Source organism: Lontra canadensis, unplaced genomic scaffold, assembly GCF_010015895.1.
Source record: "Lontra canadensis isolate GAN:19392208 unplaced genomic scaffold, GSC_riverotter_1.0 scaffold50, whole genome shotgun sequence".
In the NCBI taxonomy this organism is placed as follows: Eukaryota; Metazoa; Chordata; class Mammalia; order Carnivora; family Mustelidae; genus Lontra; species Lontra canadensis.
Genome location: NW_022631044.1, coordinates 709,067 through 729,781, shown reverse-complemented (window position 1 = coordinate 729,781; position 20,715 = coordinate 709,067). Strand labels below are relative to the sequence as shown.

The window sequence follows — 20,715 nt, the reverse complement described above, 5'->3', positions numbered from 1 at the left end:
ATAGAGATGAAAACAGATGTGGCCGGTGTAGATGCAAGTCTAGGAAAGGCCCGGTAGATTGCAAGCTCTTCTACCTGCCCAGTTTAGCGAGTTCGCGGCCACCATCCAGCCTCTCAGTGGGGTAGGAGGTGAGGGCCTGCGGCTGGACCGATGGGGTTTATCTCCGGCTGGGGCGCAAGGCTCCGAGGAGGCTTAAACTTGCTCGGGCTCCTGTCTTCTCCGTGGCAGCCCCCTTTCGCCGCAGAGCACAGGCCCAGGCAATGCTTATCCAACTGAACTCGCGTCCCCGCGGGGATCTTGCTCCAACAAAATACCCAGTTATCTCTCTCTATATAAAGCGGAAAAACTCGAGCTGTGCCTTTGCCCAGCTCCGCACCCTCGCCCCCTTCGTGCTGTGGCCTGCTTAGGTCTCCACTCGGAGCTTCCCCTTTCCAGGACTGAGGCTGGAGCAAAGGAGAAGGAGGAAGAAATAAATGAAAAGTCGGGGTGGAGGGTGGAGCAGAGAGACAGGGAGGAGGATAGACAGGCTGAGACGGAAACTGGAGAGAGAGACCGGTGGAGAGAGACCGGTAAAGAGAGCCAAAAAGAGCCGGAGAGGTCGCAAAGAGGGCACAGGCGCTCGCCGCGGATTCGGTACCGATTCCTTCCGCAGGCGTTTCTGCCGCGGCTCCGCAGCGCCCGACTCCGGGCTGCCCCGGACGCGAAGGGCTGCAGGGTGCGGTCGCCTCGCCGCCCCCCCTCTTAGCCCCCTCCCCACCTCGCCCAAGGGGTCCGGAACGGCGTCGGCGCGCGGGGGCTTTTCGGAGCAGTCGAGTGGAAAATAGACTTTAACCCGCTTTGTGGCTACAAGGGCGCCTGAAGCACTCTCGCGGACCAAGGCTCCCGGCGCTCAGGCGGGCCACTCCCAAGACCCGGCCTGGAGTCCCTGCAGAGTCACGCGGCACGCGGAACCCCTGGCCTGGGACACCGGCAGGCCCTACCCAGGTCTGCGCACCCGGCCGCGGCCGCGCCGCCCTCACTGACCCCGGCGGCGGCGAGGAAGCTGAGCGTGCTGCTGTCCCCTCCTCGCAGTGCGTTGGCAGGGTCCGGGTCGCAGCCTCCCCACCACTGCCCGGCGCCCTCCTAGGCCTCGGGGAGGTGTTTCCTGCGGCCTGGAAGGCCCGGGTGAAAAAGTTTGCAGAGTACTGGTTCTCCTCTCCCACTCACCCCCAGGAAATTATTTCAAGAAATGGAAACCTGACGGAGCAGAGTCGTCCGCGGCTCCGCGGTCGCAGGTGGAAGATGAGGGTCAGGGGAGGCCAGGAAGCCGCTGCGTTCCGGGGATGGCTGATGTGTATTCTTGGAGACAGGGTCGACTTACTCGGCCAGCTCCAGGTTAAGGCCCGAGGCTCGGGCCTGACCCGGCCCGCCTGCACCTGAGCCCCACGACCAGAGAAAGCGAGGAAAGCAGCAGATCGCCCTGTGCTGAGGCCCGCCGTCCCGGTGCGAGCAGAGCGCGGCCGCCGTGGTTGGGCGAAGGAGGTGCTTCCGAACCCGGATTTGCGGCTTGGGGTCTGCAAAGTGACCACTCCGGCAGCTCCTCTCGCGCTGTCCCCAGCCTGGCCTCTTGTGAAAAGAATTGGGCGTCCCCCTTTCTGGAGCTGTCCCTCGCAACCCTCAGAAAACGCGAAACCTCACGAGCAAGGCCTCGGCTTTCAGAACGCGGCCCAGGAGAGAGACGGTGGGTGAACGGGAGGGTCCCCGAGACCCGGGGAACAGTGACCTGGTTATCAGAGAATGTATTTATCGGGCAAAAAAACACCCTCCCTCCCTCCGCTCGGATCCAAGTTGCCTGAGAACTGAAACGACATCCCAGGATGAATTGGAGAGGGTTCAACTGAGTTACACATCGGGAAGTGGGGTTGGAGTTTCTCCGAAGCCCCAGGCCCCTCGGACGTCTTCTTGGGCTCCCGCGTGGGCTGAGACAGTTGGGACGATCGCCAGACTCAGCTAAAAGGGCAGAGACGCGAAGAGAAGCCCGTGGCGAGGGGCGGATGGGGGCTGGGGGGAGGCCTAGACAGCCCGGCAGAGGCTCCAGTCCGCTTTTTGCCTCCGACTGCTGGCTCCTTCCCCACCCGCCGTCCCTCGCCCCGCCCCGCCCCGCCCCCCACCTTGGGGCAGGTGAGCGGCGGCCAATGGGCGAGCGCGGGGCAGGTGCCGGCTAACTCGCGCCTCGCAGTACAGCGGCCGAAGCTGAGCTGGGCAGTGCTGGGAGGACCAGGGACGGGGGTCTGTCCTGGCTGGACTCGGGAGGGAGGGGGCCGGGCTCAGCCCCCAGGCCGTAGAGGCAGCTCGCAACATCGCACGGAACGCGCGCCAGTGCCCGCGCCGGGAGCTGCCCGCTCGGCCCCAGAGGCCGGCGCGCCTAGGTGCGCGCCGTGGCCCGACTCAGCGTTCGCTCGCTCTCACGCCCCTCGCCTCTCCGCGCCTGGCTCGCCGGCAGGGTCTGAGCGAGGGCGGGCGGGCGGGGGAGGTGAGGGGTGCTGGTGTGTGTGCATGTGCCTGGCTGGGTGCACACCCCGCACGGCGGCGGCGCCAGGACGCGGAGCGCTCCCCAGAGCCCGGCTGCCTCGCTCGGCTCTGGCGACCGCGACCATGTTCCAGCCCACAGCCAAGCGCGGCTTTACCATCGAGTCCTTGGTAGCCAAGGACGGCGGCACCGGCGGGGGCACTGGCGGCGGGGGCGCCGGATCCCATCCCCTGGCGGCGGCCGCCTCGGAGGAGCCACTCCGGCCCACGGCGCTCAATTACCCTCACCCCGGCGCGGCCGAGGCGGCCTTCGTGAGCGGCTTCCCCGCTGCCGCCGCCGCCGCCGCCGCCGCGGGCGCCGGTCGCTCGCTTTATGGTGGGCCCGAGCTCGTGTTCCCCGAGGCCATGAACCACCCCGCGCTGACGGTGCACCCGGCGCACCAGCTGGGCGCCTCCCCGCTGCAGCCCCCGCACTCCTTCTTCGGCGCCCAGCACCGGGACCCTCTGCACTTCTACCCCTGGGTCCTGCGGAACCGCTTCTTCGGCCACCGCTTCCAGGGTGAGTGCCCATGCTGTGCCCGCTTAGGAGGCCGGCCAGCGCCGGCCCTGCGGTGGCGCGGGGGAGGCTCGGGGGCGTGCGGGGCTGTTCAGAAGTTGTTGAAACAAGGCTGTGGGGTCCGCAGAGGCCGATTCCCAAACCGGGAAGAGCCGCGCCGGATCCGTTCGCGCTTCGGCGGCGTTGGGTTCCCTCCCAGAGAGCCAGGTTGGGACCTCCAGGCTTGCCCAGAAAACGGTGCGGGTTCGGACGCCAAACCCGGGCGCATCCCTGGAGCTTCTCCTGATCCTCCCCGCGGCCTGCCAGAATCTGTCGTTGCTGAGCCAGTCCCAGTCCAGAGAGCGCAGCGACCGCAGCGACCGCAGCTCCCGCCGCCCCCTCCCTCCGCGCGGGCTGGACCTGGGACCCTACTTCCCTCTCACATCCACCACCAATTCCCAGATATCCGCCCTCGCTGGCGCGTCCCAGCGGGGCAAAGTCCACGCGCGTGTCCCGGGTCTGCGGAGAGAAGGGGCAGCGGGGAGGGGACACTGGAGAGTTAATGTTCCGTGAGGAGTTCTCCACCGTCTCGGGGTGTTTCTCAACAACCTCGACCCGACTTTGTCGAGTCACAAGTGCCTCTCGGACCCAGGGTCGGGAAGGGTTGCAATAGCAACCGGCTTCCTTCGCCATGCGCCGACTCTGGGAGTCCACCCGGCGGCTGCGGGACCCACGGCAGTCCTCCCAAGTAGGGGGGCGGGGGCTTTTAAGGTCGCAGGCTAGCCGAGCTCCCACGTCTTCACTGGGCAACGGGTTTGCTAATGAAGATCCCCCACTAGCCTTACAAACGCGCGCGCACACGCGCGCGCACACACACACACGTTTCCATTATCTGACTTTCCCGAAGGAAAGAGTTGCATTTGTTGGAGTTCGTTTTCTTCCTGGAATTTGTTAAAGTTTGTTTCTCTTTTCTTGCCTTTTTTTTTTCTTTTTAAAAAGAATGACCTAATTTGTACAGTAATTGCTTAGTTTCCAGTTTTATTTTGTTAGTGTAGACGGGACTGGACCTCAGCCTTTTGAGGTTCCATAACTCAGAGCTAGGTAACCCGGCTTTTAGTGAAACCAATGAAAAGGATATGGCTAGAGCTTCAGCTGCCAACCTAATCTGAGGATAAACCGCGGTCTACAAAGTCAAAGTAAACCAGATGCTTGGTACCATTATCTAGATAACAGAAGAAAAATGATCTTTTTTGAAGCTTTGGCTATAGCTGCTGAACTGTTTCATGGGAAGCTGCTTTCCTGGTCCAATTTGTCAATTTGCTTAGTCCCATCTGACAAGTAGATACTGACCCAGCAGATCCCAACAATATAAAAGGCTGTAATTACTTGAACAAGAATTTTTGTGGGCAGACTTGTTTCCCCTCAGATTTCAAAGATTTGCCTAAATCATGCGGTGGGGGAGGGAGCCTATGGTGTCAGCCGTTTTGGGCATGAAACCTGTCAATTACAATGATTGTTTATTGCTATAAAATGATTGAAGTTTTATTCAGAACTGAGTAAACCATCTCGGTGCTCCTTGGGCCCAGACCAGCCTGGGTCTCAAAACCTGGCACCCGTGGGCCGATCTGAGAGTCGCGGCTATTTTTGAACCGTCGGGCCGGGGCAGTAGAAGGACCCGTGGTTAGGAGGCTGGTGCAAGGACAGGGGCTCTAAGGAGAGGGCAGAGCCGGTCCTAAGCCCTGGGGTCTCTGATCATCCGGGGAAGGCCTCCCCCGCCGAGCCCTTGGCTTCGGACCTGGCGCCCCACGCCCTCCTAGATGCTTTTCCCGCCTCTGGCCTCGTCCCCGTGGGCACGGGGCGCCGAGGGCCGGGGACAGCTCGCGACAGATCCAGCTCCGGCTCTGAGCATTCCCAGCCAATCGAGCCCACATGAATTCTCCGAAAAACCTTCTCAGAAATTATCGCGGCTCCCTGAGCCATCAGTGCCGGCGGGCACGTTGTCGAGTTGCAAAAACGGTTGAAATTTTCTCTTAAGAACCGTTTCTGGACGCGGAGATGGAGCCATGTGCAGCCGCATTTTTGAACTCGGAAATCCGTTGGACACGGAAGGACTTTGCCGACCCTGAGACGTTTCGGCTTTGGGTCGGGTCTTCGTCGCCGCGGCCCGATGCGCAGCCCGGCAGCTGTGAGCCTGGCGGTCCCAGCTGGGCCTCGGGGCTGCGGGCCGAGCCGTCCCAGGCCCTCCGGCGCCGCGTTTTCTAGAGAACCGGGTCTCTGCGATGCTCATTTCAGCCCCGTTTTAATGCAAGAAACGAAACCCTACACGAACGAAAAGGAACATGTCTGCGCTCCGTGCGCAGCGCGGGTCAGCGCTCGGGGAAGCGGCTTCTCGGCGGAGCGAGGCGGTGGAAGAGGAAGAACCCACGGGGTATGGTCTGGATCAGGCGGCGGGATCCTGAAACCCGTAGCCTTCGAGGCCTGAAGGGGAGGAGCCGGCGGAAACCCGGAATTGGCCGCACTTCGGTGCCATTTCCCGGACGCAGGAACTTTCCAGGCCGGGAACGGCGTCTGGAGGGGGCCTGGGAAGCCCCAACCCTCAGGGATCCGCGTCTGTAATGGGCCGGTGCTTCAAAGGGCGCCTTTGTTCCGGCAGGAGGTGGGGGAATGAGGTTATCTCCGCAGCTTGGCCGGCCTCTCCCACTCGTCGCCCCAGGCTCCTCCGCCCAGCCGGCCAGCTCAGAGCTCCTGGCCGGCCGCGGCCTCTCCAGAAGAGAGTTCAGCGGCCAGCACCAGCACTTCGGATCCTTTAGTTCCCACGACCGGCCACCTCAGTCCTGGGAGTCTCTCCTGCCAGTCCCTGCCTTCCCTGCATTGAGAGGCTGGAGAAAAATGGGGTGGGGTTCAGTTCCTCCTGGCTCCAGGGAAGCTGAAGTCGTCATCCTTCCACTTTTCCACCTCTCCTTGTCTGAAACTGACAGCCCACTGCCAGAGGTGAGAACTACTGCAGGGAAACGGGCCACACTGGCCCCAGCCCCAAGCTTGTTCTGCTCTTGTGGTCCAGTTAAGGGAAACTGAAGCTGTGGTAGGGACTGTTGAGGCCCCCTACCCCTAACGAGAGGGGCCCAGGAACTTAGGCGCCTAAAGCATCACTCTATTCTTACAGAAACATGGAGCTATTCGATCAGTTTGTCCGGATAGTTAGTTTTGCACTAAACCCCCTCTCTCTTACAGGAAAAAAACCTTGCTTCTTTTGAAATCCAGTCTGTCATCACCTTTCAGTATACGGAGTCATTTTCCTGCCCCTTGCTTCTTCGTGGCTGGGTCAGATGGACCCCTATGTTTCTGCGGGTACATGTGGACATAGCCTGAAGGACACAGTCTATCTGCCCCAACAGGGCATGACAGTAAACCAAGCCTAGCTTTTCTTAAAATAGCCAGACTTGAGGCAAAGGGATGTGTGTATGTCACAAGGACAGAGTAAGCTTGTTGCTTCCATCCTCCACTTTGGGTTTATGAAGACAAACACAGAGAAGTCCACCATGCAAGGGACTAACACATACCCCAGAATTACAAAATAGCCATCAAACCATACACACCGAGGCAGACGGCAGTCCTGCTCTCCCAGCCACAGATTGTCCCTGACACCCCTGCACCCCATTCACTCCCATCTACAGGCTCTCTCCAGGCTGCCACCTCACTTTTGACAAGCCTGGGCCAATTGAGCTGCTGAGGTCAACACTGGAACTCTGGGATGAGCGAGGCCTTCTCCCTGCCCAGCTTATTTGTCCAGAGGCAAAACTACTGTTGGGACTCCACCCAGGCTCAGAACCACACCGTGTGCTGAAGCAGTTTAACATCAGCAAGAAGGGTTTGCTTCCCACCCACCTCTTCCACCTTTCTCTGGCCTATCACACTGGTACCCACTTAAGACTTTAATTCTTATTCCTACTTGGATCAGGCTCCTCCTTTCATTCCTTCTTACTCCTCTCTGCTAGACCACTTCCCTTGATCATCTGTCCCCTCCATCACCACCAGTCAAACTTCCTTCATTCAGGCCTAACAGCCCTGGACCTGCCTCCACCTTGAAGGGCCCACTGGGCAGAGCATCCCCTTCCATCTCCCCAAGGTGTGATGCCACTCCCTCTTGTAGCTGCACAGATCCAGCCACTTGAAACGGGAATGTGATTGTCAGGGGACTTCATTTCCCCTTTGGCAACCTTGTTCTAGAATGGGAGGCGGGGGGACAATACCCAGCAATAAAAGTCACCTGTGTAAGCCTCCAAAGCCCAAGGAGTTGGAGAAAGTAACGCCAGTCAGTTTCCACCAGCAGAGGGACATGAACAGTTACCTGGAGAGTTTTAGCAATAGTATGTCCATGATGTGCCCTTACTTCCCTTACATAGGTATTTCCAGAAATGGAAAATCTCAGCTGAGATCCAAACAATTGCCTTAAACAAAACAACAGGTCAAACTGGGTAAAACCAGTGGGCCATTGCTGGAGAAATTCACTGGCTCGGTCAATCTCAATGGCTAACCGTGTGAAAACATTCCATCTCGGTCTCTTCATTGTCAGTGGCTCAACGGTACTGATATTTGACCCTGCATGAGAACCCATGGGTGATGTTAGGGCCTGTTTCAAGTCTGAGAGCATGTGCAACCAAGCCAGAGATTGCACGAAGACATGGTGGGGGGGTTTACTGAACGTGGGGCGGTAGCTGGAGGCTCATTTTGGCTTTTGTACTTCCTGACCTCACCACCCCCACCCCGGGGGCCTTATCCCACCCAGGTTCAGCCCCTCCTCCTGCTTGTAGGAGCTGAGTTCCCATGATGGCCAACACTTGCCAAGGGACAATTACACTCTTTGAAAATCCTGTATGGTAGATGGGAGAAAAAGACAGTAGGGAGGCTGGAGCATATATTTACACACGCCCATGCAGAAACCAATATATCTATATCTATATATATTAGAGAGAAAGATGACATCTAGATATTTATACACGTGTTTCTTCAGCATGGGACTATTCAGGGACGAAGCAAGGCCTTTTCCCACTGGAGAGCATTAGGAGTCTCCCCGGGGCAGTGAGCTTTACCTGAAGGCCTGGGGTGTTGCCTGGACATTGACCTACCCACTGGCCTATTTTTACCACTTGCAAGGTAGAGCCTGGGCCTGTTGGCAGGAATTTTCAGAGGGCTAGTGGCCTGAGCATTTAGCTGCAAGTGTGGTTTAAACAGGTGTGAAAAGAGAGTGCCTTGGGTCCCTTCTAGTTCCTGAAAATGTGTTTGGCATGAGGATGGTGAGCGGCCTCACTGTTCCCCATATCACCTTCGTGACTCTCAGCCCTGTCCCTCCTCGTGTAGCAGGGCCAGGGGACAAAGAGAACTAAGGGATTTTTCCAACCCTGGCCTCTTCCGCTGCTCCAGGCGCCTCGCTAGGCCTGGGCCCTCCTCCTGGCCCATCTAGTGATCCGCTGCTCTGCTCCTCCAGGCCTCGGTCGACCGACGGGGTAGCTTCTCGAACCCTCAGGAAGTATGGGGGAGGAGCGAGGAGTGGACTTAAGGAATGGGGCGGCACAAGGGAAAGGGGAAAAGTGGGGGCGGGAGCCAAGGATTGGAGAGGGCAACGGAGCGCCAAGGGCGTTTGCGAGCGGGGCCAGAGGGCCGGGCTCGGCCGGCTTCCGAGGGCGGCCCGGCGGCCGGGCTGCGGCTCACGGCGCCCCTTCTCTCTGTCTGTACCTGCTGTGTTGCCGTCGGCGGCGCGGCCGCAGCGAGCGACGTGCCCCAGGACGGGCTGCTTCTGCACGGCCCCTTCGCGCGCAAGCCCAAGCGGATCCGCACGGCCTTTTCGCCCTCGCAGCTCCTGCGGCTGGAGCGCGCCTTCGAGAAGAACCACTACGTGGTGGGCGCCGAGCGGAAGCAGCTGGCCGGCAGCCTCAGCCTCTCGGAGACGCAGGTAATCACCACCCCGCCGGCCCGCGCTCGGTCCGCGGGCCCAGGTGCAGGTGGGGGCGGGCAGGTGCAGGAGGGGCCCGGGGCTCACGCCCCCGCCTTCCCCGGAGCTCGGTCCCACTCAGTTCCAAAAGCTACCCCTACCCCCCGCGGCCCTCCGGCAAAACCTATCTCTAGAGCCCATTCCCTCCCGCTGCGGTTAGCTTCGCCGAGGCCGCAGGACCTCTGTCAAGCTCTAAGGACCCACTAGGACTCTGGACTCAAACCACAGCCCAGCCTGCTCTCAAAGCCCACAGGAGGCGCCGGGTTCTCAGGAGGAGGCAGGGCCACGCCGCAGTCACTCCCGAGCTGTCCCAGTGTTCCCTGGAGCCGTTTCAGCCCTGTGGTTACTGCGGCTCTTCTCCCGCCTCTCCTCTGGGGTGCTCACGGTTTTGTGGGAGGCCCGGCCCTTCCCCACCCCCCGCACCGGCTTTGCTGCTGTTCGTGGGCCGAGTTGGCGGAGGCCTGGGCTGCCCACCAGCGGCTGTGGTGTGGGGAGAAAGCCCACGTGTCCTCAGGCTATAAACATCAGAAGCCGAGGAAACAGCCAGGAAGGGGCCAGCCCTGCTTGGGGTCGGAGGGGGGCGCTGATCTCTGCGGAGGCAGGCTGCTAGGGCTCTGGAAACTGGTGTTTGGGGCGCGCAGACATGGGAGGAAAGTGGGAATGGTGGAAAAGTAGATTCGGGGACTCAGGGACTGCGTTCAAACACTTGGAGGGCTGTTGAGTTGGGGAGGGAACAAACTCCAGTGGCGTTGGAGAGGTTTTGAACTGGGTGAAATTAGGGTAACCACGGAGGTTTTTTGTAACTGATAATTAAGAAAAGAAAAAATTAAAGAACTAGATTAGAGTTCTATTGAGGCAGGTTTGGGTTTATTGTAGGTGAAGACTTTGCCTTAAATAAATGCTGTGTGGAAGGACCGCCTGAGCTCTTGGTCCCTGGGAGTCCGATATAGCTGTAGGGGCTGGCTCCTTCCCTGGATGCTGATTTCAGTGTCTGGATGGGCCTTGGGAGATGGTACTCCCCTCCATCCCTCAAAGCTCCCAGATGTGCAAATGAGAGAAGGCCGCTTGCTTGCCCAGGGGCCCCTCAGGCTTTTTATCATCCTCTCCCCATTTTTGATGGTCTGGCCCCTACTATCTTCCATCCTAGTGCCCTGAGGAGGTGTCTTGGGGGGAGGGAGACAGCCTGGAGTCTCCCACGGAGTAGTGAAAATAGGAAGGGGGCCCAGTGGGGAATCCAGATCCTAAGTGCCTCCCCAGTCCCCCAGCAGACATCACTGGCTGGTCCTCACATTCTATTTTAGTTTCTATTGTCAAGACGTCTTATCTGTCTGATGCTCCATTTAATCACACATTACTTTCTCCTCTAGCGCAGGACCCATGCTTTTTCAGATTTGCTGGTTGGGCTGTTCTAACTGCAGAGCTAAAGCTTACAAAACAGCCAAGTTAATTTTTAAAATGTTTAGAAGAAATATACGCTAAAAAAAGAAGTTAATAAAATAATACCCCCGTTCCCTCCTGGCAAACAGTGTTTTAAAGTTGTCTAAAACAAGGTGTCAATTTAAGAATGGTGTTTATAGTTAACATCATTTAAAAAGTATTAGTTATTAAATTTTAATTGCAGAAGTGTAAGAAAACAAAACGGTTTATAATCCTCCCACCCACAGATTAACACTTGTTGAAATAATGTCATTGTTTTTAAACTTTTAATTTTTTAGCTCAGTGAGGGCATTTTTAATTCACTTTCTTTCAAACCGAATCTAGCTGCCTGTTTTCTCCCCACAATGCCAGTTAGTAAATGTAATGATTGTTTCCTTCATTTTTGTTATGTTTCAAACACATTTAAAACAAATCTGGGTAGAATAATATAGTATATCCAGCTTAACTATCAAAACTCATGTCTAATCTCGTTCTATCTATAGATGAGCTGGTTTTAGCATATGGGACAAAAAAAAAACAAAACAAAAAAACACAATAGAACTACGGGAAGCTTGAGCCTGAGAAACCATCCTGTAAAGGCTCCTGTTTTCAGGTGAGGATTGAGATAGATTGATGAGGTGGGCAGAGCTCCCTAGGAGGACAGATTGGATTTTATTATCTGTCTCCTTGCTAATTGACTGTGTGACCTTGTGCAAGTTACTCAACCTCTCTGAGCTCTAATTTTCTCATCTGGAAAATAGATTGTTTGAGGATTAAAATAGGAATTCAAATAATATGAATTCTTATCCCCAGTCCTTCCCTTCCCTCTGCGTAAAGTAGTATATATATCAAGGTGGTTAGTGTTACAGTAAGCCCCTAGACTGGGCTTCCTGAATTAGTCTGGTGTTTCTTCTGCCATATCTGGTCTCCTTCACCATCATAGCTGTCTTTCTGTCCCTCTTGTAACTTATCATTTGGACTTAGGCTACCTAATTAATTATCCATCTTTCAGTATTTACTGGGCAAGCCTACCTGTCATTTCCAACTATTGGCTATTTGTCAAACATCCCTCTCTGCCGTCAGTCCCCTGCCATCTATTTCTACTGTCAGTAACTACATTAACTACATTTGTCTCTAGGAGCTCTCCAATCCGTCCTGTACAGATAGCTGTTTTATATCTAGCCACATACTTCTCTGTCTGAGCTCCTTAAAATGCCTCTCCAAAGCTGGTTAATTTATATTTCCTATTTTCTATTAATTACATTCTTCTTCCTCTTAACTAACACTAGCTCTCACCCAATTGTTGATTATTTCCTTATCATCTATTCTGTTTTATCTTCTGTGTACCTACCATCCTTCTCAAGCTTCCCTCTATACAGATCTAGTTAGCTACTGACAGGGTATTTGCTTACCTATCGTGTCATCAGCTCTGTCTTTGTCGTCTTTCTGGCCCTCAGTTGCTGTATCTGTAACATTTAATGAAATGAACTCCATGGTTCTTTCCAGACCTGAGTTTCTGTCTCATCTATATTCTCCTCTGTATTTCTGTATAGTGCTCCCTCCAAGTTCTCAGAGCTCACAGTACATCTCCGGTATATCAGAATACGCATAGGACTTTGCTGCTGTGAAATTATCTACCACGTCCAAATGTCACTCTGTAGACTGGCTAGTTCCATCTCGCAAGGAAGTCTCAACATACAGATTCCCAGGCCCCATTCAGGAGATTCTCTTAGAAGTTCCAGGATAGGATCCAGGAAATGTTTTTAAAACAGCTCTCTGGGTGATTCTGATGAACAACAGGCCAGCTTTGGGAGCCAGGGGGTCAAGCCTTCCTGCTTCTCTCTATATACTCTATAGGGTCCTGCTCAGTGATGAGCAAGGAGTCGATGCTCCATAAACATGTATGGAATAACGAGGCAAATTTCTGTGGATTGTACACATCTCCATGTGTTAACTTTATCAGTCATTGCCCTTGCTTTCTGTAGTCACTGACACCTCCCTGTGTCTCTGTTTTCTATTCTTCCCTTGCACTTTATTTTAGATGTTCTAGTTTTATCCACCAGTTCGTGGGTAAAACTCCTGGTAGGATTTAGGAAATCAGTGTGTGGGTCTTAATTTAGGGCTCAGGGGTCTCTGTATGCTCAAAGCTTTAGTATGAAGTGTTGGGAGGTGGGCAAGCTGAACTTCTTTGTTGGGGCAGGTTTGTATGTTTGGTGGAGTGTTGGGTATTTATGCGGGGAAGGCCACGGGTCAATCCAGAGAGTGGAGGGAGTGGTCCTGGGAAAGGGCTGGTTCTCCTTTCTGGCTCTGATCACTTGCTCCTCACTGCTGTGGCGCTGCTTTGGAGTCTGATCCGGATGACTGGGTGATGTCCTAAGCTTCAGTCCTGGTGGGGCAGACCAGGATTGGGGTCAGATCAGAGCTGTGAGTGGAAGTGAATGTATGTGTTGTAATGGGTGTGTGTAACTTGTATGTGCTACAGTGTGGGGCACATGCAGGCAGTGTGATTGATGCCCAAAGTCACGTGATATCACATACACGTGGCATGGAAGGCAGCTCGGATGCTTATGTGCACGCGTAGGGGTGGCATGTTAGGTGTATGGGGAAGGAGTCCAGGCTGATCAGCCGGTCAGTGTTTCCAGCTGCCCCTCCTGCTCTGAGGTGTTCAGCAGGTGTTTCTTCACCTTCTCTGGCTTTGAGTTCAGTTGAGCTGTGACAAAGGGGTGCAGAAATGGAGTCCTCAGCCTTGGAGATTTGTGATGGGGGGAATTGTAAAGTGTGCACGCTGGCAGAATATGCACAAGGAATGACTAGAGTCTCCTTGAAGATACAGCTGTGGGCTGAGGGAAGTGAGGGGAGACCTGCAGGGGTGGAAGGTGCCCAGAAAGCTTGGAGGGATGCACAGGGTTCTACATTGGTGGGAAGGAAGGGGAGGGTTTGACGTGGGTGGATTAAGATGCAGCAGGAGGTGTCAAGTCTGGCCACCATCCTGGGGCCCAAGAACAGGTGGGAAGGTCTCAGAAGGAAAGAGTGTCTGATTACCTGCCTGTAGGCTTTTCCCTCTGGGGCATTGGTAAGACTTCTTGGGGTCCATTCCTGCTCTGAAAAACTCTGCTTTTAAATGTTTGTTTGTTTGTTTGTTTGTTTTGATTTTATTTGACAGACAGAGATCACAAGTAGGCAGAGAGGCAGGTAGAGAGAGAGGGAAGTAGGCTCCCTGCCGAGCAGAGAGCCCGATTCGGGGCTCGATCCCAGGACCCTGGGATCATGACCTGAGCCGAAGGCAGAGGATTTAACCCACTGAGCCACCCAGATATCCCTGAAAAACTCTGCTTTTGAGATGATGGTTGAGAAGGAGATATCCAAATGACTTGAATTTTAGGGAAGGTCAAGATACATTTGTTACTAGCTCACTGTCGGTCTTGAGACGGACTCATCTCTTCTCCAGGTCTTGGTTCTTTTCCAAGAACTTCTGCGTCACTCAAGTTCCAGAGTCCAGCGGGAGGCAGGATAGGGCAGGGGAGGTGAGGGAGACTGGAGTAGGTCCCTAGGGCCTAGTCCTAAGGAGGCAGATGACTCTGTGATGTCTTTCTGAGAGTGAGGGCAAGCATCCAGATGATCTGGCAGAGGAGGAGGCAGGAAGGCTTAGGACAAGTTGGGCTGTGGTTGACAGGGAGTCAGAGGTGACCTCCCTCAGTTTGGTGGGCCTAGCATGGCATCGGGCTTGACCCTGAGAGTGGGAGTAGCTCATATGATCAAATACTAGGAAGTGGATCCCCAGCAGAGAGGGCTATTACCTCGATAGAGTGTTTGAACACCTTGCGGACAAGTATTCTCCTGAATATAGGCAGGCAGGAATATAGGCAGACTCTTCCATTTGGGATGGGCTAAAGTTGGGGACCAGTGGAAATGAAGGGATCCAAATCTGGGTCATTCAAATAGCAGGTTACTCAAAAGTAAAGTGAAATAATTGGCTGGAGCTGTAGTTTGCTTGTATGTTAGTTCCTTCGTCAATTCATTTGCTCATCAATACATGCACACCTTCATTCATTAACGTTACACACATCAGTCGGTCCTCTTATACATTAACGCACGCATGCGTTCATTCATTCCTCCACAGCACCTTCCTCATCCTGTTTGACTCGTGCTGACCCCTGTGCCTCCCAACAGTAAGTCTCCCTCCCTTCCTCAGATTCTCCCTAGAAGTGGTTAACCCAGTCCACAACATGGAGAATTAAGAACTGACCCTGTTGTAGAAGTGTCCACTGAACTGTGCCTAAAAAGAATCCCATCTCTCCAGCCATCGCACTTCCCAAACTGCTTTTCTGATTAGACCTCAATCCCTCCACCACTGATTTTCTCGGGCTCTCCATGTCTGGCCGAGGCACCTCTTGCCCAGAGCACAGGGCCAGGTACTTCACCTGTGGCCAGCTTGCTGAACAGACCGGCACGTGCCCACGGGGACGCCAGCCCACACTACTACGCTGCTTTGGTTCTCCAGGTTCTCACCGCCTGATAAGGAGACAGAGGTTTTAGAAGTAAATGAACGCACTGCTGGGGTCCCTGTTGCTGACACAGGGAAAGTTACTCGGGAAGCATAGACAGGCAGCAGGGCAGGTCCAGCCCAGGAACATCTGAGCAGGCTTTTGAAGGCTTTTTGAAGAGTACTCCAGGCAGGGAAACTCAGGTAAACGTGGAGAAGCTTGGAAGGCTCTGGCTTCTCTGAAACACTGAGACAGTCGGTGAGATGGGGACTTGGGAGGCCACAAGGAACCTCTCTCCACACCCATAAGAGTCACCAGTTGGAGAGGGGTTTCTTCAGCCAACATCCCGATGGTGCCCGGGGCCAGTGTGCGGGTATGGTGGGGAAGCGGGTACAGAATAAATACAGCTTCGTAAAGCTAGCACTCAGAGCGGGACACACATTGCATGACCTGGTTCCTTTCTAGGGCCTCTGTCCTCCAGGGAAAAGGCTCTGGGGTGACCCCAGATCGCCCCGCTAGATTCCAGGGTAATGTCACTCTGGCCTCCTACTACACTCAGAGCCCAGTTCTTTCTCTTTTTTCTAAGAAAAAATAACTCTTAATTGTTATTAATGCATCAAGGAAAAGACAAAAAGTGGAAAGAAGAAAGAAATGTCACCCACACTTTAAGTACATTTCCTTCTAGTCTTTTTTCCCCATGCATAGATTTTGTTTTCCCATGGTTGTGATCACACTGTGCCCAAACCGTATCCTGCCCTTTTCACTGACATTATTAAGTCATAAGCAGCCCCCTGTTATTACAGTCTTTGTAAACAGCATCTGGTCACTCAGCCTAAGGCTGTTCACAAGATAGCCAGTCTGCCTTAGGAGACAGTTTACCTCCCTGTTTCTAGAAAGCTGCCTCCTTGACCCTGGTCGTTTTCATGGAGAAAATATTCAGGATGCCCTTTCATTTGGGTGCCCAGGAAAGGTGGCTCTTGCCAGAAAATGTACCGTGTGCCTGGAGCTCCACCATTGAGGACTTTCTTCCTTCAGGCCGGTGTTGTGGGGTGAGGGTAGCAGGCTGGGTCCACCCCACTCCAGACAAGTCTCCTTCCCGAAAGGAGCCTTGGAGTGTGTGTGGGAGGGAGAAGATGCAGAAAGGGGCCAGCTGTCCTGGTGTAGCCCAGAGCTTCCCCAATTGCCCCATCCCTTGGCTGGGCTCCCTTAGCCCTTGGCCAGCCTCGAGGGCCCTCGATAATGCCATTCCGGCCCGCATCCAGGCCTCCCAGGCACTCACCCACCTACTGGCTGGCGTAGTGTCAGTGGGCTCTCAGATGGGGGGCGAGGACAGTCAGGGGCCAGATGCAGCTGTGCTGAGAACCACCCAGAGCCCAGCCTGCCCTTTACCCCAGAAAGGTGGTTATGGGATCTAGAAGTCTTGCCCCCAGAGCATCTACCATTTTCCTTTGTCTGTCTGAGGTGAGACAGGCAGGCGGTGAGTTTGCCCCCTGCCTTAGAGACGAGGGAAGAAGCTCCTCCCTCCCTTACTGTATCCACTGAGGCCAGGGGCCTCATTTCTTCCTATCCCTAGCTCCATGCCCCCCCTCTCCCGCCCAGTGCTCTAAAATTAAAGGGCAGGGTCTCCCTGGGGAGAGGGAGCTGTTAGGGGAAGCCTGGGACTGGGTGGGCTCCATGAAGCGGACAGGGGGCCGTGCCTGGGAAGCATGAAGGCAGAGCGTCTTGGGCAGGAAAACTGCTCCCTGTGCCCTGACACATGAGGCCTGCTTTTGGCCCAACACTGCCTTGTTTTATAGCTACAGCCTGTGCTTTTCCACCATTCTTGGAGTGGGTCGTCTTCTGAGGATGGCCCCTGTCCCCACCCAGGGTTCCAGGATCTTCCCTCAGCATTCACTGCTGCTGCCAAAACCAAGTATGCTCACCATCATTCCACATACACGACCTCCCACTCACTGCCGGCAGGGACACCAGGGGTCACCCAGCGGCAGCTAACAGCACCTGCTGGCTTTGTAAATGAGCTCTCGATTTCAGGAAACCATCCATGTCTCTGCCATCTCTGTGTCACCTCCCCCAGGGACCCTCGGGTGCAAAAGCCCAGGAGGTGCCCTGGAGCTGCAAAGCCGCCGGAAAAACATCTCTCCTACAGATGAGGGGCGTAAGCCCAGAACAGGGAAGGAACTTAGCAAAGGATCTGCGCTCAGGCCCACTTTCGCCAACTCTAAGGATGGAGGCGGGCGGGCGATGGCCTGGCTCTGCAAGGCCAGCAGGAGCGGACAGACTGAGTGAGGCTTCCTCCACCGTCTCGAGCACTAGGTCTAGTTAGGGAGCCCTCCTTGATCATGCATAAGAGGATGTTAAAGGCTGTATCTTGGACACTGAGCAAATGCTGGGGGAGGTGGGAGAAGTGAGGGGTGAGGAGAGATACGGCTAAAGCTTAGCATTGTTTACCTGCCCCTCCAAGCCCTCCGCCCCCCACCGATCACAGAGGACAGTTATTGGCTTTTGAACCCTCCCCTTGTCAGGACTCTCACTGTCTGACACAGAAGCAGGGGGCCCTCTCTGTTTAAGAGGAGCTCACTTCTGTACCCTTTGGTTTCTCCTGTGTAACCTGTTCCCATATTTGGATGGGCTGTAGAGGCCAGTGCTTCAGGGGCAAGAAGTTTAGAGCACTGGCCCCGATTGGGCTGCAGACACCCCTGTGTCTAAGGAGGAGGCCTCATTAGTGGGTTTCAGACCACCGTGAGTAGCTGCCCACCGAGGGAGCAGCCATCCACCTGCCCAGCTCAATGTCTGATGTGGGGTGGGGGGAATTCCGCCTGACGTTTTTCACAGGGTCCTCTGGAGAAGCTGATTGACCTAGACAGTGTGTTAGTTGGAACCTTGAGTGGCGGGGTATGTGACCCTAGGAGTGCTCTGGCTGTCCTAGGCACCGCTCTTGGAGTGGACATCACCTCCTGGTTATTAGCCATGTCCACTCTGCCTCATTATGCTACAAAGAGCATGGGGTGGCTGGGGGTGGGGGTACATCAGGGCCACAGGCGCTCATCAGGACTCATGCAATGGCTTTTTATACGTCCGCCTACTCACTCTTTACCTCCACCTCGTGAAGGAGTGATTATTATCTCTTCCTAGAAACGGGTAGGGACCCAGGCCTGCCGGGCTCCAGAGCCTGGCTTCCTCCCCTCTGCCGTGCTGATTGCTCCTTGCCCTCTGTGAGAGGGATTGGAAGATGGCCCCATCTTGGCCCCCTGTGTCCTCTCCCCCCGCCCCACCTCATTCACACCTGGAAGTGTAGTCTTTCAGATCCAGCAGGTGGCACCTGGCCTTGGTTTCCCCACATGGCTCCCAGCTCAGCCTGGGCACTGAGACCCCAGGAGCTGCTCTGGGGGGCCTCCTGGGTGTTTCTTACTTCTGCCCCTCCCTCCCTGGCCCAGGTGAAGGTGTGGTTCCAGAACCGGAGGACAAAGTACAAGCGGCAGAAGCTGGAGGAAGAGGGGCCTGAGTCTGAGCAGAAGAAGAAGGGCTCCCACCACATCAACCGGTGGCGTATCGCCACGAAGCAGGCCAACGGGGAGGACATCGACGTCACCTCCAATGACTAGGGTGGGCAGCCTTGGATCCACGAGAGCAGAGCACCTGCTCGCTGCTGGCCAGGGCCCCCGGGTGGGCCCAGCTGGACTCTGGCCGCTCTCCCGCCAGGCTTCGGGGAGGCCTCGAGCCACGGCCGCACAGGGCTTGGAGCCTGGGGCCACTGCTGACGGAGGGACAAGAAATGGGCTGGCTGAGGCCTGGGACTCCTCCACCTTCTCCTCAGAGAGCCCGCCTGCCTGGGCAGGCCGCCGGCCACAGCAGCCTCCCAGCCACTCTCCACTTCTCTGATCTCCTGTTTGTTTTGATGCGTTTCTGTTTTAATTTATTTTCCAGGCACCCACTGTAGTTCTTAGTGATTCCCTTGTATCTCCCTTCCCTATGGGAATAATAAAAGTCTCTCTCTTAATGACATGGCATCCAGCTCCACCCCCCGGAGCCTGTGAGCCTGGGGGGTGGATTCGGGCTCTGGGGACCAGTGGGGACAGGCAGAGCAAGCTTGTACAGCACCTGGGAGCCTGGGGCGGGGCCCGGGAGACTCAACCCATTACCTTTACTCCTCTGACGGTGGTCCACCCTGATCTTGAGCTCCAGCTCTAGAGAAAGGGAAACTGAGGCTAGACGTGGGGAAAGACCAACCTGTGTCTTAAGGGAGGCTAACTACACTCAGGCCTTTCCAAGGTTATGGAGCAGTGGGAAGCAGGCGCATGTGGCTTAGGGGAGAGACAGAATATGCCCACTTCTGCGTGATGAGAGATGCACCCATTGAGAGATGCTGGGGGCTCCTTCAAGTGAGGAGACACTGGGAGTGAAAGGGAGTACTGGGGGCTGGGGGGCAGAGCACCATTCACAGAAGCTGACCATCCCACGCCCAGGTTCTGGCCCCGCTGGGACACTCATCCATCCCCAGAGCACCCCCCACCCCACCCCACACACACACACCGTGCAGAGGAAAGCTTTCAAGATGGGGCATAAGGCTGAGCCCACCACCTGTCCCCAAGGACGCAGGGCCTCTAGCCGGGAAAGAGCAATAGGGCAGGGCCCGACTGAGCTCTTTAATCCACCTGCCCTTCTGGTCGTCCGCTAGCCTTTCCTCCTCTCACAATTCCTTCATCTTTAAAACGCAAGACCTGTATTCCTAACAACCTTTCCCTTACTACATCCAGACCTGTCTCCACTTCTTCACCTCCCGTGTGCTCCCCAACCCTCTGCCTGTGCTGATGACATCATCAATCACCGATTACCAGCACCCCTGGGGCCAAACTCAGCTGCCACCTGTTCGGCTTTACTTACACCGTTCTCTTCTGGCCGTTCCCTCCTTGACTCCCACACCCCTGCCTTCATTTCAGTGCCTCTGACACTGTCATCTGCCCCTCTGTCCTCCTGTCTTGTCCTTGCCTCGTCGGCCCTGTTCCTCATCAGGGCCAGTCCCTGTGCCTCCTGCCTCTTCACTGTGCCCTGCCCCTGGGGCTTCACGTCTGTGTCCGGAACTTCTCCTGGCTCCCCGGACTCCCTCCATCTGACCCCTGCCGAGCTGCAGACCCACCAAGCCTGCTGCCCACATCTGCTGCCTCCAGGCCCCCTGGCACCTCGAATCCAACACATTCACCACTGACTCATCTCCCCACCAGTTCTCCTTCAGGACTGCCCACCTTGGCAAACAGCCAAGGTTTCTTCTACCTTGGGAAGCAGTGCCCATGGCTCCCAGGGCGTGGGGAGGGGAGGGAAGGGAAAGAGTGGTAGGCATAATGAGGTTTGTGTGGATGTCAAAGAGGAGGTCCCTCCACACTGTGGCTAGTGCACAGGACTGTGTCACACCCATCCTAAGCCCCTCACTCTACCCCTACTTCTTTCCCAGACTTGGCCTCTCCTACCTCACTCCTGGTGCCCTCTACTTCAGTCTTGCCCCTGTCATCCCTGTCCCCCAGTAAGCCATGGGTTTCGCCTGTGCTGTGCCTTTACTTGTGTTTCTCTGGGCTCCTGGAATGTTCTGGGGGCTTGATCAAGGTTGACGTCCATGTTGAAGACCTGCTGTCTGGGGCACATGCAGGGATCCAAGCACAGAAGGTTCTTTTGCCCGGACTGTCAGCATCTCGCTTGGGTCCGGTCAGTGCTAGAAACCAAAGGGCTTTCTCCCATCCCAATGCCCCTTCCCACTCCCTCCACCAGGAAACACACTCCTTACATCTCAAACG

General features: G+C 55.6%; 1 protein-coding gene across 1 annotated transcript; it reads left to right on the top strand.

Moving 5' to 3' along the window:
- Positions 1 to 1,288: 1,288 nt before the first annotated feature.
- On the top strand, positions 1,289 to 18,932 carry EMX1 (empty spiracles homeobox 1). Its single transcript, XM_032873649.1, has 3 exons — positions 1,289 to 3,067; positions 8,809 to 8,993; positions 18,367 to 18,932. The coding sequence occupies exons 1-3, from the start codon at positions 2,536 to 2,538 to the stop codon at positions 18,532 to 18,534; spliced, it is 885 nt and encodes a 294-aa protein (XP_032729540.1). The 5' UTR covers positions 1,289 to 2,535; the 3' UTR covers positions 18,535 to 18,932.
- Positions 18,933 to 20,715: the final 1,783 nt, after the last annotated feature.